Source organism: Triticum aestivum, chromosome 6A (assembly GCF_018294505.1).
Source record: "Triticum aestivum cultivar Chinese Spring chromosome 6A, IWGSC CS RefSeq v2.1, whole genome shotgun sequence".
Classification (NCBI taxonomy): Eukaryota; Viridiplantae; Streptophyta; class Magnoliopsida; order Poales; family Poaceae; genus Triticum; species Triticum aestivum.
The window spans coordinates 8,004,713-8,029,596 of record NC_057809.1 but is presented as its reverse complement, the minus strand read 5'-3'; the positions used below and the strand labels follow the sequence as shown (position 1 = coordinate 8,029,596).

At 45.1% G+C, this 24,884-nt stretch overlaps 2 protein-coding genes across 4 annotated transcripts; both read right to left on the bottom strand.

The window, feature by feature from the left end:
* Nucleotides 1-9,805: 9,805 nt before the first annotated feature.
* Nucleotides 9,806-17,200, bottom strand: LOC123131612 (ubiquitin-like domain-containing protein CIP73). 2 transcript variants are annotated; one of them, XM_044551274.1, is made up of 18 exons: nucleotides 16,905-17,200; nucleotides 16,447-16,583; nucleotides 16,127-16,244; nucleotides 15,596-15,691; nucleotides 14,992-15,038; nucleotides 14,801-14,851; nucleotides 14,638-14,703; nucleotides 14,415-14,555; nucleotides 14,267-14,336; nucleotides 14,019-14,176; nucleotides 13,421-13,585; nucleotides 13,268-13,339; nucleotides 13,067-13,184; nucleotides 11,941-12,510; nucleotides 11,557-11,843; nucleotides 10,802-11,389; nucleotides 10,415-10,570; nucleotides 9,806-10,186 (listed from the first exon to the last, which is right to left on the bottom strand). In XM_044551274.1, the coding sequence occupies exons 2-18, from the start codon at nucleotides 16,579-16,581 to the stop codon at nucleotides 10,115-10,117; spliced, it is 2,910 nt and encodes a 969-aa protein (XP_044407209.1). In that variant the 5' UTR covers nucleotides 16,582-16,583; nucleotides 16,905-17,200; the 3' UTR covers nucleotides 9,806-10,114. The 2 variants fall into 2 exon arrangements, with proteins under 2 accessions (XP_044407209.1, XP_044407210.1); XM_044551275.1 differs by lacking the exon at nucleotides 14,801-14,851.
* Nucleotides 17,201-17,882: 682 nt separating this feature from the next.
* On the bottom strand, nucleotides 17,883-23,230 carry LOC123131611 (putative nitric oxide synthase). Of its 2 annotated transcripts, XR_006464218.1 has the most exons (14): nucleotides 22,778-23,230; nucleotides 22,294-22,479; nucleotides 22,104-22,190; nucleotides 21,952-22,031; nucleotides 21,775-21,856; nucleotides 21,661-21,681; nucleotides 21,421-21,466; nucleotides 21,200-21,318; nucleotides 20,774-20,887; nucleotides 20,611-20,685; nucleotides 20,421-20,510; nucleotides 20,017-20,126; nucleotides 19,377-19,810; nucleotides 17,883-18,171 (listed from the first exon to the last, which is right to left on the bottom strand). XR_006464218.1 is itself a non-coding variant. In XM_044551273.1 (13 exons), the coding sequence occupies exons 1-13, from the start codon at nucleotides 23,213-23,215 to the stop codon at nucleotides 19,552-19,554; spliced, it is 1,707 nt and encodes a 568-aa protein (XP_044407208.1). In that variant the 5' UTR covers nucleotides 23,216-23,230; the 3' UTR covers nucleotides 19,321-19,551. The 2 variants fall into 2 exon arrangements, 1 of the variants encoding a protein (XP_044407208.1); XM_044551273.1 differs by lacking the exon at nucleotides 17,883-18,171 and having other exon boundaries at nucleotides 19,321-19,810.
* Nucleotides 23,231-24,884: the final 1,654 nt, after the last annotated feature.

Below are 24,884 nucleotides of genomic sequence, written 5' to 3'. Positions count from 1 at the left end.
CCATGGCCTTCCCACGAGGCGTGTGCGTGGCCACTTTGCAAAAAAAACCTTGAATTTATTATTTTTTATGAAAAAAAACCTGCTGACAGTGGGCCGTTCATAACAGTGGACAAGTCTCCCCCGTTTCCCAAATCGCTGCGATTCCCAAATTAGGAACCCTAGACAGGCGACGGCGGAGGCAGACGGCTGCGGTAGCAGTTAGGTGAGTCCTCGTCGGCGTCGTCGGGTTGAATAGTTGTCCGCCGGCGGGATCTGGGTCTTTTCCCTGTGATCTTCAGCAACATGGAAGGCGCCGGCGGCGATAAGCGCGATGGAGAGGAGGTAATGCATTTTGGATCAAAGAAAAGCGCCGAGGTAATGCATCTTTCTCCACTCTGGACATGACCAAATTACATACTGGACATGACCAAATTCAGTACAAAACAGAGCACTCACATTCAGTAAAAACACAACAATCACATTCAGTTATGAACAGTGCAGCCATATTCAGTTTATTAACTCCCAAATTTAGTTAAACCAATGCAGTAACACCAGTGCACCAATTTGCAATGCACAGCACTATACATCCATGCACTAACATCTCCTGAACAAAGCAACATTATTCACTTAGGAAATTGTAGCAAATATTCAGTATTTTCAGACATGCTAATTATACAGAAAGCACACGTTCAGTTCCACATATGTTTAGTACACACACTGCATCAACGACGAAATCTGTCAATATAACGTGCCTAGCATGAATTCTGGATTGCTTTCATAAACTTTTCTGAAGCAAAAAGGCGCCTCCTTAAAAACCTCCAATTAAACCCTAGGTCAGATTGGAGAAGCATGATTTTTGACTAGTCGCAACTGATCCATAGGCCAAACACACGCTCGAATCAAAGCCTGAACATCTCAATCAACAGGGTACAACCCACCGATACTACCACACAAATCCTACCTGCGGCGGCTGACAAAATCTGTAAATAAAAGAGGAGGTAGACGCATGGGGTCACTCACCATATGTGGGTGCCGCTTCCCCCGGCCGTCGGCGGCGCGGTTCTTCCATCTCCTCTGACGACGGCCGCCGTGGCGCAGTTCCGCCTCGACCAGTCCCTCGGAACGATCGACAGAGAAGGGAGACGAAGCGGTGGGGAGTTACAATGGGCTGCCAGCGATTTCGGGGTACCTATGCGCTTATTTGCACGGCGCCCTGTTCCCGCGTCTCTAGGGTTTTATTGCACAAAAAATAATAAATCAAAGGGGTTTTCTGCAAAGTGACCGCGCAAACGCCTCGCAGGAAGGCCGTGGTCGCTGAAAGCGGGCCCATGCCACGCTGGCGCCGCTAGACACGGCTGCATACGAAGAGCGTGACTGTATTTGCACCGTTTTGCAAGTTCAGTGACCACAAACGTGACCATCCAGTGCAAGTTCTAAGACCGCGGGTGTATTTACCTCAAAATAAAATAAAAATAGGAGAGTGACAATTTTGGGATAGAGCGTCTGTTTCATAGTAAAGCTTCGGCACAAACTGCGGTAAGAAAATTCATCTCGTTCATATTAGGTTAGTTTTGAAGACATGAAATTCATCTCATTTTGCATGCTTAGCTTTCCAGGCATGTAACCAATTCATGCACAAATGCTGGTGACAAGGAACACATGAAATAAATAAATAAATAAATAAATAAAAGTATATCACCATATCACATATTATCTGAAAATTTCATTCTCTAATTGAACTACAAGAACTTACCGTAGTGGGACTTTTGTCAAAATGACACATCAGAGCCATCATCTCATCTCACAGAACCGTAACTTTTAAAAAATTGTATATGACCATAAAAAATATAATTTGAATATTGTATTATTTCATTGAACTACAGAAACTGCGAATAGCAAGGTGGATTTATAAAACAGACACAACACACCTGTTTTTTGTTTTCTCGTTGCTTTTCTTTTCATTACTCTTTTTTCCTCTTCTTTTTTGTTGCACTACAGAGATCAAGAGTCCAGACAAGAAAAGACAGACCAAATCAAACAAGAGCAACAAAAAACAACTAGAACCTGTTGAGCCCAGCAACAACTACAAGGCCCAGCAGCAACGACAAGGCTTTATCTCGGTTGGGAAGTTGTCCATGTGCGGATGTTGCTGGATAAGACAACAACGTGTTGTGAACCAACCTGTGGTTAGATGGTTAGGTGGACAGTAGTAATCCCGGCCCATCAAGATTCAAGTCTTGCTGCTTGCATTTTTTCTGCAGTTATTTCAGAATTTCCAACGATGTGTGTTTAGTGGGAGGAGACGTTTCCGTCTACAACGAGGCGCCTACTGTGTATATACATATATATGAGTGATTGCGTCTGTAATGTGTTAGAGAAAAAATATAACAACATGCTCGGATTTGCCTAAGAAGAAAAAACGTATGCATACTCGGATTCATCGGGCTCCCGTATCCGACTTGCGCACGCGTATCCGTCTCTCCCACCAACAGTTTTCCAATATAAATACTAGCGACACATTGTGGGAATCAACCACCAAAAATACTAGAGTAAATTCCCTATTCCTCTTGGCGTCGATCACACCGGGAGAACCACGATGAACCCGGAGATGATTCACCTGGCGGAGGAGCAGACGCGGCGCATGTTCCCCGACGACCTCGCCGGGATGCATGAGAGGCCTGAGGACCCCAAACTTGCCGCTCGGCAGCTGGACCAAACCAGGCGGGAGGAGATGCTTTCCATGGCGAGAAAGTTCGCCGCCGATAATCCCGAGGAGTTCGCCGCCATGAAGGCCCAAGCCGACGCTCAGAGCTCGCACGCCGTAACCGGCGCCAAGACGGTGAAGCGAGACAGGAAGGGCTTGATCGTTGCCGTTGTCATGCTGATCCTGGCCTTGATCCTCCTGCGGCTTGGGTTCGGTGTCAAGTCCACGTTAAGGGTGTGTAGTCAGTTAGATAGATGGTTTTCGGCCAAACCCAACAAAAACAAGTAAAATTTCATGTATACATTTACGTGATATTTGGAGATACTTGGCATCAGAGGTTTATAGTAGTTCTGGCGCTAATACTTGTTGGATTTATCTAGGTTTTGTCCTAAATGTCCATGGTGCCCGACACCGCTGTGTATCGGAGAATCGGCAACGAAAAACTATTTATTCTTTGTTGTTCTTTCGTCATATGTATTTTAATGTAACAGATTGGAAGTGCATGGCCGAGTTTTTTTTTTTCTTGAGGAAATGGCTCAAGCGTAATGTTAAAAATGTCCTGTACATTTTTCGCACAAAATAAAAATATATCTTATGTTCAATTATTCATTGATCAAGAAGAAGTTTTGGATGGTGATTGCGGGAAGAATACACTAGTACTAAGCTGCAACTGAGCCGGGAGGTGTGAGAAGATGAACAGCACAAATTACATAGCAGGAAAAAGGAAGCAACTTAATCAATTGCTAAAATTGTAAAAGAAACACACATTCCTGGCCTGAAAAACCTCATCCTGAAAATCTGAAGATCCATTGTACTCTATCCTATAGTATGGACGGAGGGAGTAGAAATGAACCATCTATGATTGAGGAGCATCCTCGGTTCTAAAGAGATTTAAGCTCCAATTATTTTTTATTTTGTTTTTTTGAACCAAGAGATTTAAGCTCCAATTAAACAACGCTTTGTACCTGCCCTTTGAGACCGGTGTGTCACCCAACACAAGCTCCAGAGGCTCAAGATGATGTCTAATGGTAGTGGACCAGAGTGGGGCCGCACCTACCGGCATCGAACCCTCGACAGGGCTTGAAGAACTGCCCGGTAGAAATCGGGTTTCTCTGAGGTGCCACGGATCCAAGAAGACGAGCACGCGATCTTCCTCAAGGAGTGCTTTCGACACACACGAACCTGGTCGTCGCCAAAAACCCATGGTTGCAACCTCTGAGAGGCAAGCTACAGGAGGTAGGAGCAAGTGGAGGAAGCAAGGAAGAGATCTTGGTACTATGATGAGCGACTTCCATGTTTACCTAATGGGTTTTCACATATAATCAGAAGCACAACAGGTGAAATCTGAGTTCATCATAAATCGCAATGCCGAGCAACTAAATGTCATCGGTACCACAGACAGACAGACAGACGATCCAGGAATACGGTTCCCCAAAGCTAGCTATGTGCATGTCTAGCAAAATTCGGTAACAACAGACAACTACATCCACAAGTCAGGAGACACAATTACATCCACAAGTCACGAGTTCTGTATGTTTTCACCACACTGTAAACCACGCCGCCTGAAATGTACCACCCACTTGACCGACCGGACCGAGTCCCGGGCCAATGCTTCACGACTGCATCTTGGCCTCGGATTCGGACTCCACCCTCTCGCCGACTTGCTCCAGCAGAAGCTTCATGTACTCCTGACAAAATCAGCAGCTTTTGTTACCAACTAATGGTGGAACCACACAGGGGGAAGAATCCCCCTCGTAACAAACTCGTGTGCAAAACGGACTACATATTATGCGTACAATATAATCTCAAGTCTAGCATTCACCGACAATTGCATTCTATACGGTTAACTAAACATTATGTAATAAAGTACAATTGGACTTATTTTAAAAACTAGAGGATGTAGGGGACGTACATCAGCAAGCTCTGGGTCACTGGCAAGCTCTTCAAGCATGACCTCGATGCTCTCATCGTCGCCATAAGCCTGAGCAGCAGTCTCAAGGACAGCACCAAAGATTTCCTCAGGGGCATCATGTTGCTCGATGCGTTGACATGCTTCTTGAAGATCCATCTGTCCAAGAAACAACAAACATCAGCGATGTCGTATGTACAAGATCAAGGATTTCAGTATCTCACGCTGATCAAAAAATGGGTTTCACACGTTCAGGCGACATAAATATTTCTTGTTCCAGCAAACATTTTTCAACTCTCCGAACTGATGGCTGGTGTCCAAACATGGCATATTCAGGTAAATACAAACTGACGTACCAACTTTAGTCTTTTGTTAAACAGGATGGCGTACCTGAGAGCTTCTCGCACCTGCAGCGTCGCTTACTTCCCTGTCATTTTGTCGAGGCTGCACATCTGTACCAGCACGACGAGGTGAAGCTCCACCAAGAACTTGTGACACAGCAGGCATCATCTGCTGCATCATACTGGCCAAGTCAAAACCACCTTGGCCCCTTTGTGGCGCATCCACATTTTGCACCATACTGCCCAAGGTGTCCATCACTGCACGGTTCTGTGTCAAGTCCTCCATGATGTTCCTAACATCCACATTCCTGTCTGAGCAGCTACATTTGACATCAGATTGCTGAACATCGGGTTGTTGAGAACACTTGACAGCATACTGCCGAGGTCAACTTGCCCTTCACCACCCGGTCTTCTCAGAGGCATTCTAGCAGCAGATCGAGGAGTTGAAGATGGAGCTTGAGAAGCCGTAACACTGCCGCTGCTCGCATTAGCACCTCTTGAAACAAGAGCTTGCAGAGCCTGCTGTCCCCTCAGAACAGCTTCCTGGCTTCTAGGGACAGAAGAGGTGTTAACAGCTTCCCCAGAATCGCTGCTAGTCCCAGATAGCTTTGTTACTCTGCTACGTCTCTGCAAGTGTAGGTAACATAATCAATGACATTGTTCTCTCATCAAATAAAAATCAATGACATTGCAGCCAACAACAACAAATTACAAGCACTAGGACAATATGCAGGAAATCATTGACAGTGGGAGGAGATGTTCCCGTCGACAACAAGGTGCCTATGGTGACTTTCTAAAATCTCAAGATGATATGCCGGCTCAGTCTCTTGAAGGTACTCATATAGGTAAGGTGTGCGTGTGTGCATTTATAGAGGTGAATGTATGCGCGTATATATGAGTGTTTGCGTATGTAATGTGTTGAAAATATAACAACATGCTGGGCTGGACAAAAAAAAAGACAAACAGGGAAAGAAGTCTACGGTGTTCCACAAACAGTTGTGATGTCATCTGCATGTGTCGGCATATTTTTGTCAGGTTTCCGTCTACTTTTTGTCACGTATGCATACTCAGATTTGCCTAAGAAGAAAAAACGTACGCATACTCGGATTAATTGGGCTCTCGTATCCGTCTTCTGCACGCGTATCCGCCTCTCCCACCAATAGTTTTCCAATATAAATACTAGCGACACATTGTGGGAATTCAACCACCAAAATTACTTAGAGAGTAAATTCCCTATTTCCTCTTGGCGTCGATCACACCGGGATTGCTCGGCGGCGCCACGACGAACCCGGAGATGATTCACCTGGCGGAGGAGCAGACGCGGCGTATGTCCCCCGACGACCTCGCCGGGATGCATGAGAGGCCGCCTCAGGACCTCAAACTCGCCGCACACCAGCTGAACCAAACCAGGCGGGAGGAGATGCTTTCCATGGCGAGAAAGTTCGCCGCCGATAAGCCCGAGGAGTTCGCCGCCATCAAGGCCCAAGCCGACGCTCAGATCTCACACGCCAGGACGGTGAAGCGGGACAGGAAGGGCTTGATCATTGCCACTGTCATGCTGATCTTGGCCTTGATCCTCCTGCGGCTTGGATTCGGTGTCAAATCCACGTTAAGTGTGTGTAGTCAGTTAGATAGATGGTTTTCGGCCAAACCCAACAAATACAAGTAAAATTTCATCATTTCATGTATACAATTTCGTGATATTTACAGATACTTGCATCGGAGGTTTATAGTTCTGGCGCTACTTGTTGGATTTATCTAGGTTTTGTCCTAAATGTCCGTGGTGCCTGACTTCGCCGTGTATTGGAAGTCCATGGCCTAGTATTTTTTTTTTGTTCTTCAGGAATTGGCTGAAGTGTAATGTTAAAAATGTCCTACACATTATCAATTATACATTTGTGAGCATGTAATGTATAGGACAAAACCTAGATAATCCAACAAGTAGAACATTTCTAGCGCAAAAATTGATAGCTCACCAAGCGGTAATGTTAAAAATGTCCTACACATTATCAATTATACATTTGTGAGTATGTAATGTATAGGACAAAACCTAGATAATCCAACAAGTAGAACATTTCTAGCGCAAAAATTGATAGCTCACCAAGCGGTAATGTTAAAAATGTCCTACACATTATCAATTATACATTTGTGAGTATGTAATGTATAGGACAAAACCTAGATAATCCAACAAGTAGAACATTTCTAGCGCAAAAATTGATAGCTCACCAAGCGGTAATGTTAAAAATGTCCTACACATTATCAATTATACATTTGTGAGTATGTAATGTATAGGACAAAACCTAGATAATCCAACAAGTAGAACATTTCTAGCGCAAAAATTGATAGCTCACCAAGCGGTAATGTTAAAAATGTCCTACACATTATCAATTATACATTTCTGGCGCTACTTGTTGGATTATCTAGGTTTTGTTCTTCAGGAATTGAGCTATCAACAAAAATTGCAATGAAAAAATGTCCTATACATTTGTTGCACCAAATAAAAATATATCTTATGCTCAATTATAATTGATCAAAAAGACGTTTTGGATGGTGATTGCGGGAAGAACACACTAGTACTAAGCTGCATCAGAACTGAGCGGAGGGGGTTTGAGAAGATGAGCAGCACAAATTACATAGCAGGGCAAAAGAAGCAACTTAATCAATTGCTAAAATTGTAAAAGGAACGTTGTAAAAAGTTGGTCCATTGTAAAAATGAACCATCTATGATTGAGGAGGGTCCTCGGTTCTAAAGAGATTTAAGCTCCAATTGATACAAACAACGCTTTGTGCCTGCCCTTGAGACCGGAGTGTCACCCAACCCAAGCTCCAGAGGCTCAAGATAATGCCTAATGCTAATGGACCAGAGCAGAGTGGGGCGCACCTACCAGCATCGAACACTTGACAGGGCTTGAAGAATTGCCGGTAGAAATCGGGTTTCTGAGGTGCCACGGATCCGAGAAGACGAGCACACAATCTTACTCAAGGAGTGCTTTCGACGTGCGTGAGTCTGGTCATCGCCAAAATCCATGGTTGCAACCTCTGAGGGGCAAGCTATAGGAGGTAGGAGCAAGTGGAGGAAGGAAGGAAGAGATCTTGGTCCTATGGTGAGCGACTTCCATGTTTACCTAATGGATTTTCACATATAATCAGAAGCATAACAGGTGGAATCTGAGTTCAGAGTAAGTCGCAATGCCGAACAATTAAATCTTGTTGGTACCACAGACAGACGATCGAGGAATCGGGTTTTTGAGGCCACAGATCCGGGAAGACAAGTACACAATCTTCCTCGAGGAGTTTGAAGAATTGTCGGTAGAAATCGGGTTTCTGAGGTGCCACGGATCCGGGAAGACAAGCACACAATCCTCCTCCAGGAGTGCTTTCAACATGAGTGAATCGAATTTGGTCGTCGCCAAAATCCATGGTTGCAACCTCTGAGGCAAGCTATAGGAGGGAGGAGCAAGTGGAGGAAGGAAGGAGAGATATTTGTGACACTCCGTGTGCTCCTATTTGATACACCAACCGAACCTGAGTGATTATCCTACTAATGGATTTTAACATATAATCAGAACCACAACAGGTGGCTAATAGAAGACGACACTCAACATCGGAAAATCCGAGTTCAACTTAAATCACAATGACCAACAATTAAATGTCGTCGGTACCACAGACAGACTGACTGATCCAGGACTATGGTTCCCCAAAGCTAGCTATGTGCATGTCACTAGCAAAATTCGGTAACAACAGACAACAACTACATCCACAGACAGAGAGACAATTACATCCACAAGTCATGAGTTCTGTATGTTTTCACCACATTGTCAACCACGCCGCCTGAAATGTACCGCCCGCTTGACCGACCGACTCCTGGGCCAAGATTCACCACTGCTTGGCCTCGGATTCGGACTCCACCCTCTCGCTGACTTGCTCCAGCAGAAGCTTCATGTACTCCTGACAAAATCAGCAGTTTTTGTTACCAACTAATAGTGGAACGACAAAGGGGAAAGAAACATGTTCCAAATAAATAACCATGCATAATCACCCACATAACAAAAACATAACAAACCCATGTACCCAGCAGACTACATATTACGTGTATAATATCATCTCAAGTCTAGCATTCACCAACAATTTTATATGTAATTTAGGAAATACTATAAGAAAATTTAGAGATACTTGACATCACAGGTTTATAGTTCTGGCGCTATTTGTTGGATTATCTAGGTTTTGTCCTAAATATCCATGATGCCACAACCCGCCGAGTATCGGAGAATCGGCAACGGAAAACTATACTTTGTTGTTCTTTTGTCACATGTACTTTTAATTTAACAGATTCGAAGTGCATGGCCGAGTTTTTTTTTCTTGAGGAATTGGCTGACCTGTAATGTTAAAAATGTCCTATACATTTTTTTGCACCAAATAAAAATATATGTTATGTTCAATTATTAATTGATCAAACTATCAAAAGACGTTCGGGATGGTGATTGCGGGAAGAACACACTAGTACTAAGCTGCAACAGAACTGAGCTGAGAGGTGTGAGAAGATGAACAGCACAAATTACATAGCAGGGCAAAGGAAGCAACTTATTCAATCGCTAAAATTGTAAAAGAAACACACGTTCCTGGCCTCACTAACCTCGACCTGAAAATCTGAAGATCAATTGTAGAAATGAACCATCTATGGTTGAGGAGCGTTCTCGGTTTTAAAAAGATTTAAGCTCCAATTGAACAACGCTTTGTACCGGCCCTTTGAGACCGCTGTGTCTCCCAACCCAAGCTCCAGAGGCTCAAGATCATGTCTAATGTAGTGGACAAGAGTAGAGTGGGGCCGCACCTACCGGCATCAAACACTTGACAGGGCTCAAACATGCATCATCCTACTAATGAATTTTCACATATAATCAGAAGCATAACAGGTGGAATCTGAGTTCATCATAAATCACAATGCCGAGCAATTAAATGTCTTCGGTACCACAGACAGACTGATCCAGGAATACGGTTCCCCAAAGCTAGCTATGTGCATGTCACTAGCAAAATTCGGTAACAACAGACAACTACATCCACAGACAGAGAGACACAATTACATCCACAAGTCTTGAGTTTTGTATGTTTTCACCACATTGTCAACCACGCTGCCTGAAATGTACCACCCACCCACCGACCGACCGACTATCACGCCACGCTTCACGACTGCTTGGCCTCGGATTCGGACTCCACCCTCTCGCCGACTTGCTCCAGCAGAAGCTTCATGTACTCCTGACAAAATCAGCAGCTTTTGTTACCAACAAATGGTGGAACCACACAGGGGGAAGAATCCCCCTCGTAACAAACTCGTGTGCAAAACGGACTACATATTATGCGTACAATATAATCTCAAGTCTAGCATTCACCGACAATTGCATTATAGTATATGGTTCACTAAAGCATTCTGTAATAAACTACAATTGGACTTGTTCGAAAAACTAGAGGTTGTAGGGGACATACATCAGCAAGCTCCGGGTCATTGGCAAGCTCTTCAAGCATGACCTCGATGCTCTCGTCGTCGCCATAAGCCTGAGCAGCAGTCTCAAGGACAGCACCAAAGATTTCCTCAGGGGCATCATGTTGCTCGATGCGTTGACATGCTTCTTGAAGATCCATCTGTCCAAGAAACAACAAACATGAGCGATGTTGTATGTACAAGATCAAGGATTCCAGTATTTCACGCTGATCAGAAAATGGGTTTCACACATTCAGGCAACATAAAATTTTCTTGTTCCAACAAACATTTTTCAACTCTCCGAACTGATGGCTGGTGTCCAAACATGGCATATTCAGGTAAATACAAAATGACCTACCAACTTTAGTCTTTTGTTAAACAGGATGGCGTACCTGAGAGCTTCTCCCACCTGCAGCGTCGCTTACTTCTCTGTCATTCTGTCGCGGCTGCACATCTGTACCAGCACGACGAGGTGAAGCTCCACCAAGAACTTGTGACACAACAGGCATCATCTGCTGCATCATACTGGCCAAGTCAAAACCACCTTGGCCCCTTTGTGGCGCATCCACATTTTGCACCATACTGCTCAAGGTGTCCATCACTGCACGGTTCTGTGTCAAGTCCTCCATGATGTTCCTCACATCAGCTGGTGATTCCATTCCTGTCTGAGCAGCTACATTTGACATCAGATTGCCAAACATCGGGTTGTTGAGAACACTTGACAGCATACTGCCGAGGTCAACTTGCCCTTCACCACCCGGTCTTCTAAGAGGCATTCTAGCAGCAGATCGAGGAGTTGAAGATGGAGCTTGAGAAGCCGTAACACTGCCGCTGCTCGCATTAGCACCTCTTGAAACAAGAGCTTGCAGAGCCTGCTGTCCCCTCAGAACAGCTTCCTGGCTTCTAGGGACAGAAGTGGTGTTAACAGCTTCCCCAGAATCACTGCTAGTCCCAGATGGCTTTGTTACTCTGCTACGTCTCTGCAAGTGTAGTTAACATAATCAATGACATTGTTCTCTCAAATGAAAATCAATGACATTACAGCTAACAACAACAAATTACAAGCACTAGGACAAAATGCAAACTTTTGAGCAATAAAATTTGTGAGACTGTAGGACTAAGAACCAGGAACTTATTAGTATTTTACCTTGGGCTGCAGGCCACCACCAAGGCCAAGTGGTCCAGACCCACCACTGGCAGTAGGTTTAGCAGACTCTCCAGTTTCTCCATCTGACGGCTTGCTCTTCAGTTCAGAATTTTCTGCTGGCATGTCCAAAGGAACATCACCTGTGTGTGTGCCTGTCATCTGTCCTCCTAAGCTGGCTGCTGCCAACTCCCCAGAGTGTTGTTGACTGCTATCAACATCCGAGACACTCACAGTACTGATGTCCTGTGGTGTCAAACTGGGATCGGATGTATTTGAAGGCACAGTACCTAAATAGAGCAATAACAACAGAAACAGGAATGGTGAACGATTTGGTACAATTTTGCCTAGAGGGAAAAGAATTCAGATTACTTCAAAAAGAAGTACCTGCGCCAGTTGCATGAGATTGCACGTTCAGAGAAGTTTGTCCATGATGAGAACCCGGCAGCTCATTTTGTACTTGTGTATTTCCTGATGTAACAGAGCTCACGGTGCCAGCTCCATTGTTTGTGGTTGGGGGGTGAGGCCCCTGGGCTGCTGGGTTCAGCACAGATGATGTAAGTGAAGCCAATGCTTGTGGATTTGCGGCCAATGCATTGGCTACCTGTGCAGATATCTGTGCTATCATAGAAGAAATAGCACTGCCTGAAGAAGCTTGTGGAATAACATATGCCGGATTTGGTTGAGATCCATTGCCCGCTGCAGTCTGAGAACCTTGAGGACCAGTTGACTGGTTAGGTACTGCCACTTGGCTTCTCATTTGAACAGGAAGGATAACACCAACTGAGGACCTCCCTGGAAAGGCCGGAATAGCTGCAACAACTGTGTGTGGTGGCAATCCACGTGTAGCCGACGGGTTGCCTCCTTGAGTTCTTTCTGCATTTTGGCTTTCCCCATTGGCAGTGGTTGCAGAAGCAGTGGTTGAACCAACAGATGGACCACTTGTTGCAGAAGCACCTAGTATACAGGACAAAAGAAGAGTCAGGGGAAGCTCAGGGGATATCAAAATGTGACAAGCACTCATTGCAACTTAAAAATTAAAGCTCACATTTCATCTTATACTATCTAATTGTCATCCAAGAGACACAACACAGAACAGCAGACACAGAACACAGTATCTCAATGTGATCCCCATGCTGCATGTGCTCCCCACCGAGTGCATCAAGTGTCAAGAACACAAATGACATTTGGAAGCCAATATAATTTTAAAAAAAACATTTGTTGTATGTCCGCGTATCTGTCAATCACAAGGTTTAGAAACATATCTACTTCCTCATATGAGGACACCATTTATGATGCACCTAACACCTATAAACTCAGACAAATTAATAACCAGATACAATTTAGATGCTGTTTGGTGTTCTCAATGCGGGGGGGGGGGGGGGGGGGGGGGGGGGATAAACATAGATAATACACCATAAGAAGGTCACCTGTTTGCCCATTAACCCACTTATATATTAAAAAAATCCATAAAGCAAAAAATTTAAATAGTACTTGCAGTGGGAGATCTTACCACCATGAATATTGACACCATTTGCTCGAGAAGGATCAACAATACCAAATGGACCAGAGACACCAAAAACTGGCGGTATGCTAGAAACTCCAAAATGAGGGGCACTCTGGAAAGACGGCTGCGCGATGAAATAACGTGTTATTGTTACTGGAGTTGCAGAACACATCAAAACCAACACCAAGAAGTATCACAACACATCACCTGAACCATGATTGGACTTGGTCCTGTGGGGGTTATATAAACAGCAGGCCCAGCATTTACAAAAGCATTAATCTGCAAAATCAACAAGCTTTCAGAATACTTAAACCATGTGAATCACTTGTGTGATAGTGAAATTTATAGAAATATGCATACAGGAGATGGTCCCATTCTAAGCGTCATCATTGTCCGTCCAAGCTCAAAAAGCATAGACCCCAAATGCTGCATCGCTACTCCCAACTGTGCCGACTCATTCTGGATCTGGCTTCGCACAGATGGATCAGCAGTGGCAGCATCTGTCTGAATACGTTGTGCAAGATGCTGAAACAAAAATCAGAAGAATGTAGGTCACAAAGAAGTCCGCACAAATGTTCGCATTTATCTCTTCGGTTGTCTAAAAAATTATTTGAGAGAGAAACAATTTAACAGACACAAAACTGCATCATAGCATATGCACAATCAGTTGCCAAAAAACAAATCATGAAATTCTAACACCAGAAAAAGCATCAACAGTCCTATGAGCGTTGTGTTAAGAGAGTGAGGAAGGGAAATTTTCAAATGTTCAGTTTATATATAGATTTCCATAGCATTGTCTATAAAAGTACTCAAATTGTAACACTTGCTTAGAGAGCATTGGCTTGGAGACTACAATAGAAGGGAAAATAGTTAGGAAATATAGTATCTCTGTCAAAGGTCATCCATTGCAAAGGTCAGAAGCGCAGAATACAAACTACAAGAGGGAAAAGTAACATACAGAAAGCGCGGAAGAAGCACTGCCGCCAAGAAGTTGTTGGGCCCTTTCAACAACTGAAGCCAGCACCTCAGGACTTGGAAAGCTTTGGTTCAAGTAAGCATCATCTGTCGCTGGTGTTGGTGGTTCCTGAGCATTGGAGTCCATGGATGGTGGAACACCTTCATTTTCATATATCAAAAAAGAATTGCATAGATATTAGTGCTATTGACAAACAACAAATAAACCAGCTGCAAAAAGAATTACCATACCATTGTTCTGCAATACTTGGTCCATGCGATTGATATACTCCAAAAGGGTCGTCATGGAATCAGGAATAACCTATGATCAATGTTAAAGTTAGATGAATGAAATACAGATGGCAAAAGATGAGGAAGAAAATGATAACAGTATATTAACCATGTTGCGAGGAATAGCGCCGGAAGGTGGAAGCTGTGACACATGAATTTGATGATTGAGAATTGAGAACCCAGGTGGTGCCTGGCCTGGCTGAGCTCTTCCATTATTGGCCCCATCTGGTGGGGGCTGGTTTAATGGCACCTAATTAAGCAACCACAGAGAAGTTAAACATTAATGTATATATCAGCAACCCTAGATAGGCCTATTGAGGAAACCTCATTACCGAGAACGTAGCATTTGCCACACCACCAGGCATCCCAAGAAAGTTACCAAGAATATCCCGAACAGTCTGAACATAACAGAAGGGAGGAATTATACCAATGGGCAAGTGAAGCAAGCGATCATCTGACAGAAAATTATACAGAATGCTAGAGCAAAGCATATACCGCAGGAATGTCATTTATCACCCCCTCGGAAACCATAACATCTATAGTTTCCTAGAAGAGAATAAATAACAACTATTTAAGAATTATAATCGATGTTCAACCATTGCTAAATGGTAGGCAGAGCGGCAACTTTTCAAATAAATAAGTTAATATAATCAATGTTAACCATTACAAAAATGGTAGATGCATACCCTGGACATGTAATCTCCCAGTATTGCTCCATTTCCAGCATTATTAACTGCAACCACGACAAAAATGTAAAAGGTTCATAAGGCCAAGTCACAGTATACTGTCTTCCAAACATACTATACTAAAGATCATGACAAATGAATTGAATTCAGGAACAACCAATTACATCTAAAATGAGCAAAGGTACAGAAAATATAATCAGATAGCAGAAACAATCTGCACAAGCATATAACCCTGACTAGTCAACAGTGCCTCTGCATAGACTAAAGCAACAAATATACCAGAGGATTAATCAAGACCTCTTTCAGTTTAAATAGCCTGAAAACTCCACTGGCTCTTTACATCCACAGCTAGCTAGAACTATTTTAATCCTCCTTGTGTTAAACAACATTCATTATGGAATGTGCATTGCATATACTGCAGTTTGTGTGCAAATGGAGAACATGACATTTGGGAGGTGGATGCAGACTTAATTTGAGCTCCCATAATGCTGACGCAGGGTAAGGCGCACCATGTATGTATACTAAATCATGACAGCATATCAAAATATTTGTTGTGCTCAGGATTGATGATGTAGGTATCAGAGCAATGACATATCTGACTTGCCATTAGCATTGGGGTTTGCTTCAGGAGTCTCAGATGAATGCTGGCCCTCAGCCGTGCGCCGAGCCACCAAATGCAATGTATATCCATCTTCCAAATCTTTAGATTGTCAAGGATACATATATATGACAAGAGTTGTGACCAGAGAGCAATCAATACAATCCATGGATAAATGTGGCAGGAGAACAACTTAAAAAGCATCCATTAAAGTGTCAGATGAACAGGTATACGAATATTGCACGTAATCATGCTGTGAATGACAGAAACCAACAACTAACGACAACCTCCTATTATTGCACGTAATCTTCAGTAAAATCTACAGTTCCGGCGGTTACTAGTGAACAACTCGACTTAATAAATAAATGCATACCAAAAGCTTACAATGATTTGAAGTTCTGGTTCGTATTTCTAGGCAACTTCAATACGACAAAAACTTCGGTATGACTCATCAAGGTAATAACTGATGTGGAGATACAGATGGTTCAATAATTAAACTTTGTAGCCTTGACAGGAAACGAACAAACAAAAGGATACGGTATTCCGACAAGAGATGATCATCCTTTAAGACTCTTCCTCTAAAAATCAGCCGCTGCTGCTCCACAGGAATCATGGCGACATCTACTATCTTCTCCTTTAGGTTCAGAACAGTCTCCTGAGAAAAAATATTGGCAATTAGTTCAACAGAAAACACTGCACACAATAATATGCGCTATTCCGGCTCTAAATACAGGGATTGACAATTAACAGGGAGTTGAGCCTAAACAGAACAATAGCATTGTTAGCACTTGCAGGTAGTTCAGCAGCCAACAGACGGGCACGGCGGAACCAAACTAGAAAAGCCAGGGCATAATTACATTCTTGTCGACGCGGAGCTTGTGCACTTGCGACTCGAGGGTCTTGATGTTGATCTCGATGGTGGCGGATTCCGGGCCATCTGCGCCATCCCTCGCCGTCGAACTCCCGGCACCACTGGCACCGTCGTCAGCCATCCCTGCAGCCACACACAGAAAACCGATTAAGGATCACTCAGGCGCCATACAAAGTACAGGGCATGTAAACTGGCAAGGCGGGGGGCGCCTCTCGCCCTCCTCGGAGCTCTCCCTAGGGTTACCGACTCCGCCCCCGGCACAAGATCCCCGCGGAGGAACCACCGAGGGAAAAATCGGGCCTTTTGCTCCGGCGGGGCCCCGGAGGAACCGCCGCCGGCATTTCGGGGCGCCGGCTGGCGGCGGATCTAGGCGGCGTGCCGCCGGATGAAGTCCGTCTAGGGTTCGACCATGGGTGGGTGGGTGGCAGGGCAGGGCGCGCGTACCTCGGAAACCGTCGGCCAAGATCGCGGACGGCCGGGGAGGGGGGTCGGCGCAGCACGGCAGGAGGGGCGGGCGCGACGGGGCCGAGCGGGGACGGCGTGGGCGGCGGGGTGGGAGGAGGAGGGGTCGAAGGGCGAGGCGGAGGCGGCACGGCGGCGGCGCTAGGGCACGGCGGTGGGATTCAGGGGGAGGGGAGAAAGCCCGATGGATTTTGTTTTGACTGCGGCGACGAGTGTGAAGACTCGTCCTTGCGGTGGTCTCTGCCTTTTGCCTTGCCTTGGGCGCCGCTCCTTGTAGATTCTAGAACAGTCTAGGGAATGGCATTCTCTTGAGGAGAAAAATAGGTCTTTTATGCATAACCTTATACTACTACTACCTGAGTTTATATGGAAATTAGGTTTATGATAGAGCCCTTGTATGTCTTTCGGCCATGGATGTTGTTTGCTCTGACTCTAATGGCGGGGCTGATACGCTGTTTTTGTTTTCTGGCGGTGCTTTCTCTCCGGGAGATTATAGGTTAGGGTTGTTCGGGATCGTTTCCTTTTCCTTTCTCTCTCCCTCTCCTAACTGATTAGAGTGGTGGCGAAATGAAGGAGCGAGGCTACACCGTTGATGATGGGCGTGGAAGGAAGGGCCATCTGATGGTTTGAGCTACCCGACACGCCACCCCGGAGAAGAATGAGTAGAGTGATATGGATACGAGGTGGGGGTGGGGGTGATGGCGGATTCGTGTGTGTTAATATGGGGCCCGTGAAGTAAGGCGGGTATATATAATGTTTTGAGCGGCGATGGGGAGTTAGGGGGGCCATAATGAGAAGGGGTTGGCGGGAAAGAGGTTGACCGAGGGTGGGTGAGGTTGCACGTAACATAGGGCAAGGTGGTGTGATTCTCGAGGAGAGGAGAAATTTATATGGAAAATGGGACCCTCGTTAGGTTCAATAGCCCACACATATTATGTGCACAAGTTAAGAATCTTTTTTTTTAACAAAAGATGGGTCCGAAGGACCTAGAGAGCTTGCATTAAACATACAGTGGTGCCAGTATATAGCTCATAAGAGGACTCAAAAGAGAGGAAATCACAACATAGTCCTTGTAAATTGCAGGAAGGACCCCTGACCGAGATCTAAGAAAGCAATCAGGTCGAAAATGCAGCTTTCGCCGGGATACATTCCGGCCGCCGCCGGGGACAACACCACTTGGGACTGCCGGACCGCAACCACGCCATTATCAGCTCCACGAGAAGCCAAAAAAAGGTGGGATGGGCTCCAAACAGGAACTGCACTGCCTCCCTATAGGCATCGATGCCGGGAGGAATAACTTGAGTTGTCGCCGAAGAACACCAGGCCCCAGGCATCGCTCCATGGGGGGCCATGGCCGCCTTTCGGCCAGAAAAGATCATCGGTGAGGCAAAGGCCCGCAGCCGTACGCCACTGCCCAGTCCTACAAACGAGGACGGAGACCATGGCAGGCGCCAAATCTCCACCATAAGCGCCGATGAGGAAGAACCACCACCCAATTGCCTGGATCCCACAGTCCTCTTCTTCCCTTCTCCTTCACCACCATGGTGACCACGGGAGTAGTGAACAAAGAGCAGGCCATCCTCCAAAACGCTTATCATGGGAGTCGCCGACGCTTCTTCCTCCGACTGGATCTAGACCCCCATGGATCATCACAGGTAGAAGAAGAAGAGCAGTCGCACCTCTCGAGAGCAAAAAAAAGAAAAGAGCAGTCGAGAGCCACCGCACGTAGCTCGGATACGGCGTCGGCGCGCTCCGACACGGCATGACGCCAAACACCGCTGGGCAGACACAAACCTAGACCTAATATTCACAAGAATTCCCCTCGCACCTCTCCCATCTCTGATCCGGTTGGGCTTACCTCCGGAGAAGAAAGGGGATCGGGTTGGGGCCTCGAGTTCACGAGAGACTCTCAACGGGAAGGCAAGACTCCATGGTCGCTTGCGAAACAAGTTGACCTTTTGTGATGCATCTTAAGAATTGCATGTATCCAACTTTTCACAATAGTAGCAACACCCACTTTGTCGGTGGCAGCCATGGCTGGTCTTGGTCATCGGCGGGATGCCCTAGCGGACACGTGGTATGGTGGTTGGCGAGCAGTATCTTCCGCCACGTGTCAAAGTCGTTCTCCACGTGTCCATTAGGGATCTGGTTGCAATTTATAATATGAGCTGTATATATAAATTGATCAAATATGGCGGGGGTGAAGTGGTTTGTTGCAAAAAGAAAAACTTTACACTGTTGTAAGATGTAGCCATGATGGCCTTCCCTCAAAAAAAAAAGATGTATGTTTTCTTCTTGGCTGTATTTTTTTTTAGTTCCTTCAGAATTGGCATGTTTAATAAAACTTGGCAACAATTGAATTTGATACTCCTTGCACAAAATAGCTAACAATCAAACATTGCAAGACGACGGTGAAATAGTTTCATATATATGCAACAAGTGTAACCACAACAACATTTCATTGGAGGTTTCCTGAATCATTCTCATCAGCTGATCCTAAGCTAGAACTATGAATCCATCCCTATCAGATCATCCAAGAAACATAATGTCGGGGGCGTGACTGGATCACGCAGAGCTGCTCCAGCAGCATACACAAAAGACCAAAAATAGGCATTTGGCAACCGCAGCATCAGTAATGCCACTTGGGTCTCAGCTCCTCTTCTACCTCCGTCAGCTCCTGGTACCGGTACCACTGCGACGCCGCTTTACCGACTGGCAGTGGGGCGCGGACGAAGACCTCGACTGGTTTGGGTACACGTACTCTTAAATGCAACTCGCCACTGCCACCATTTTCTTCCTCGATGCTACTATCAGGGTCGCTAGATGGCACACCAAGTGGTTCAACCGCGATCCACCCGAGTCCAGATATCGCAATGTCACTAGCAGGCCTGCACAGGAAAGAAGGTGCCAATAAATCTTTCAGGATGTAAAATGTTCAAATAAACAAAAATGCTCTTATATAGAGAGTGTTATATATGGTTGCTTGTCATGAAGATAACATATCTGTGCCAAATACCAAAGCACTAATACCCTGGTACTGGCCAACAAATGACTGCTGCAAAGCTAAGACCCCAATGTTAGTTGCAAACATTACCTATCAAGCTCTTCATATTTTATCTGCAATTCGCGAACACCCTGAAGCCCACACCATCCTTCAGCTCTCTCCTGACCAGTTGGGGGAGTCAATGTAACTCCGACTTCTCTCTGGAAAGTGAAAAGAAAAGGACAACGGCTTCAATTTTGTTCAAAATGAAAGCACACAGTAATTCCTCATCCAAAATACCTCCGCCCAGCAAAACAAAGATGGCACAACACCAAAAGCTAGTTTTTAGCAGATGAGGTTACATGCGGTGGGACTCTTTTCTTTGAGATGAATAAAGCTTAAATAAAGAAATAACTCCATTTCACAAATGCAATGAAGTTTTGTAAATAAATTTTGCAAAAATAGATTATTACTTCTAAGTAGAAGAAAATCAAACTTGTGGAACAGCCACATACCTTGTAAAATTCATCTGCTTCTGTGGTGGGGACCATATTAATACCTAGCTTCTTTGGTCCATAGAATGTTAGCCGTGTGCGTGGAAGAGCCTGGCGATTTATTGGTTATCACTTAGTGGCTACTAATTTACGAGTGACATTGAGAAAGATGGAAAATATGAATACTGAAATTTTGAGAGCAATTAGGTACCTTAACAACATCGATACGGACAAGTCCCCCCCAGAACAACGTATTCCCGCTCAATCCAACATCTGTATCATTAGCCTGAACATAACATTATGGTCTGAAGAAAGAGATTAGTGCGGAAATTTAGAGAAAGTAACATCGATTTTACAGATCGGGGTATACATACAGGAAAACATCGCCCCTTTAGTCGACTTTGTGGTGCAAGAGAAGGCAGATCATCAGCGTGGATAACTGCTGCCTGTCTATGGTGAAGATGGACTCCAGGTGTGTCGTATAATTTCTGTCATGCATAGATTAAAATATATTAAAGTTCAAACTGGACACCACAGGAGAATACAAAATATAGGCACTTATCCGTGTCATTTAAATGTACTTTTTAGAACATGCTAAAAATATATATTATGGATGGAGATTTAAGGCATCTAATTATCCCATTCTCTAGGTGAGCAGCATTTTGTTTGGCATGTAAGCAGGGTACAGGAGAGATTATATTGGATTCTCTAACAGCCACATCACATCAATAATGATGATACACTAGGTTCACATGTAAAGTAGCATACATATCTGAATGTGAAAACAAGTAGAAGCATACCCCTCCTCCTAAAAATGCTTCGATCTGAATAGGACCTAAGGTTGTTCCAGGAACAGCAGATTGTATTGGCTTGTATTTTTGAGCTGCAGCTGCCACTGGATCTTTATATGCCATTGTTTCTACAACAGCAATCTCCAACTATTAGCACGATGAAGATATGGATGAACAAAAAAAAGACCACATAATCACAAAAAGGGTGGTAGAAGAATTTAAGGGCCTACTTAGCATAGCACTAATAAATGCAGATTTCCCAACATTTGCTGAACCCTGTAACAATATATGAACGCATCAGATTGTCAGATATATCTACAGTAGGCAATAAGCAGGCATGTTACTCGTACTGCTTGGATTGTCTTTTTTGTACCCATTAAATGTGCAAAATGAAAAACCAAATTAAGTAGATATATCTACAGCACAATGTGATATTTATGCCTTGGTCGCAATAGATGAATAATGCTTACCAGTATATATACATCTCGGGCCTGATAAGAGAGAATGAAAATGCAGTCAGGATTCTGCATGAGAAGTCAACAGCCAACAAGAATAGCTAGACAGTAAGTGGATAACAAGCCGACCTTCTTTTCCTGCTGAATCTCTGATATAACACCAGTGATGCCGACCAATGACTTTGAACTTGTCAAATGGACGCTAAGGACACTACGCACACAAAGAAAGATAATAAATTATCAGTTAGGTATAGATCTGACGAAATAGAAAGGAAAACTCAGCGGGGGAGGCGGGGGGAATCTCACTTGAGTTTCTTCCTAACAACAGACTCCACGACCCAATCGCCGATACAATTCAAATCTGTGTCTCTAGGAAGGAGATCAACCTACAGAACAGCTAGCTTTAGTTATCTGACAGCAGCAACAGTACTGAGAACTTGACAATGCACAAAATTCACCTTTGTTATCACAAGCACAATGGGATTGGCGCCGGCAAAATCGCGTATGCGTGCCAGGAAACTTCCATTGAAGTCAACTATGTCAACCTACATTCATATAGGAGCCAAAATGAGTGCAAGAAAATGCACACGCAAGAAAACCAAGTACTATGCATCAATCGATTGGGGCACGAGAGCCAGGATTGTTTACGAGTTTCACTATCAATGCTTTCTCGTGGCGGAGGTACGACAGCTTCTCCCTTAGCTCTTCGGCCGAAACAAACTGCTTGCCCCCCGGATAACCGCCATGGCCGCCGACGGCGGTCACCATGTGCCCGTGCGACAGCAGCTTGCACCGCCCGCATAGCACGGTTTTTAGTTGGTTGTGCCTCTTCTTCTGCTCACACAGGATTCAAACGAGACAATGTTGTCATGTCATATAATCGTACAAATGAAGATAGACGAACTGGTGTTGTAATGCTACAGATAAATTTTGCACTTGTAACTTCGATTAGTGCACGTAATACATCACAAGCAAGCAAACATGGTGTGATTTGGCATCGAATTCTGCCGACGGCGGGCGAAAGGGAACTTTTTTTTACTCCTCCCACATCGTGTCATGTTAGTCCATGCTCTGATAAGCCGATGAAGAGGCTAAAAATGGCAGCGAGCAGAGCCCGTGGACGCCTGCTTACCAGGTCGTAGGTGGCGGGCTCGACGTGGCCGGGGGAGCCCTCCTCGCCGGTGTGCAGCGGGGCGCCGCAGCCGTAGCAGCAGGCGACGCCGGAGGGCGTCTTCTTGGCCAGCGCCTTCCGCTTCTCCTTGCGGCGGCGGCGCCTCTCGGCGTCCTCCTCCGGCGCGCGCGCGCGGGCGCCCGCCGTGGCCGCGGCCGCGAGCTGCCGCCCCAGGTACACGTCGCCCCGCGTCGGCGCCGCGGGGCCGACTCCGTCCGCGGGAGGAGACGGCGGCGGCGAAGGGGACGGAGCGCTGGAAGGGGCGGCGCGCGCGCGGGTGGAGAGGGAGAGGGAGGCGGTGGCGGTGGCGGACGGGTGGTGCTTTCCGGGGACGGCGAGCGGCGGGGACGGGGATTTGGGGAAGGAGAGGAAGATGGGGCGGGGGCACGCCGACGCCATTGGAGGCGAGGCAGAGAGAAGGGAGAAAGGCGAAAGCTTTGGCTCGCCGTGGCGGGAGCGGTGGGTGGCCTTATCCGCTTCGCCGTCGTCGGAGCAAGACGGGCCGCACAAGGCCTGGCTACCGGCTGTTGTAATACATTCGGCCCATTGGAGAGCACTGCACCTGAGCCCAGCCTTTTCGGCCTGATAAACGTGTTCTGCCACCGAAATGGCGAAAACGGTGCCGACATCTATGCTAGTTTGTTCAGGTGACGTCGCTCGGTCAGTGCCGACATCTTTGTCAGGCATAGAAGTTTTCGGGCAACCGCCTTGACGGCGTTCTACGACGGCATCAAGGAGTCGCGGATGTGTGTCCAGACAAGGCCTTCAAGACGGCGGTGGAGGTCTTTGCCAAGGATCCTGTTTCTTCGGCTTCATCCACGTCGCGTCAGTGGTTCCTCCGGCGTTGTCGCGAAGCCGAAAGTGCTGGTGTTGGAGGTGGCTGGCGCTGCGACGGCGGTCTCATCCAAGGTATGGTGCACCTAGAGTTTCTTTGAAGGCGGAAGATGGTTGCCGGTTCTGGAGCCCCACAGCAGCGTTGCCTCATGAGTACTTCAGAATCGCGGTCCAAGAGAAGTGGAGATGTGCTCCGGCCGACAACCCACAGCGACAAGTGCGATGTCGTTGGAGGCAACTCCTATTCAGGGATCACAATGCATTTTTGATGCTATGGCTTTCTCTTGGATCTTGGCTTGGTGGAGACGTTTTCTTCTCCTTTCCGATGCATGCTCGGGCGATGACAGTGGCTGAAGATTGTGGTCGTTTTGTTGGTGGATGCAAGGAGACCAAAAAGATTGTCTGTAATTTTTCTTTATGTCTTGCAATTTCACTTGGTGTGCTGTTTACTTGGATTTCTCCTCAGATCTGTCATGTATGTTGTAATCTGTTGACATTATTAATATAAAAATATTGCACTTCTAAAAGAAAAAAGCGGGCTGCAGCCCAACTTCGCGCCAGCCGCCTGCCCGCTCGCTTCGCCTAGAAGTTTTTTTTTGTCTTTTTAGCTGTTCGTCTGGTAGGACAAAACCAACCGCCTTTTTGTAATATACTGTTGACAAAAAACTGAGCTCAAAAAAGGTTTACAGATTTTTTAAAAAAAATCATCAATTCTCACTTTTTTTAAAAAAATCATGGAATTTGAAAACAGTTTGCATATTTGAAAAAGTTCATGCTTTAGAAAATAAAAAATGCAAAACCAAAAGAAAATACTCATGAACTCAAAATAAGGTTCATAGATTTGAAAAATAAATTATAAATTTTGACAAAAATCATAAAGTTTTGATTAAAATTTATAGATTTGCAAAAAAGGTCATGGGAAAATGAAGGAAATTCAAAAAAAACATGAAATCTGCACTCATGAATTTTCAAAAAAAACTTCATCTATTTGAAAAAAAATCATCATTTTTTGAAAAAGGTTCATACATTTGCAAAAAATAAGGTTCACAAAAATGTAAAAAGTTCAAAATTTGAAAAGGTTCATGAATTTGAAAATTTTCATGGTAATTTGAAAAAGGTCATTGATATTTGAAAAAAATCACTCTTTTGAAAAATTTGCAAATTGGAAAAAGACTTTCCAAATCGATTTGTTTTCATGCATTTTTAAAAAGAAATAGAAAAAGAATGAAAAAAG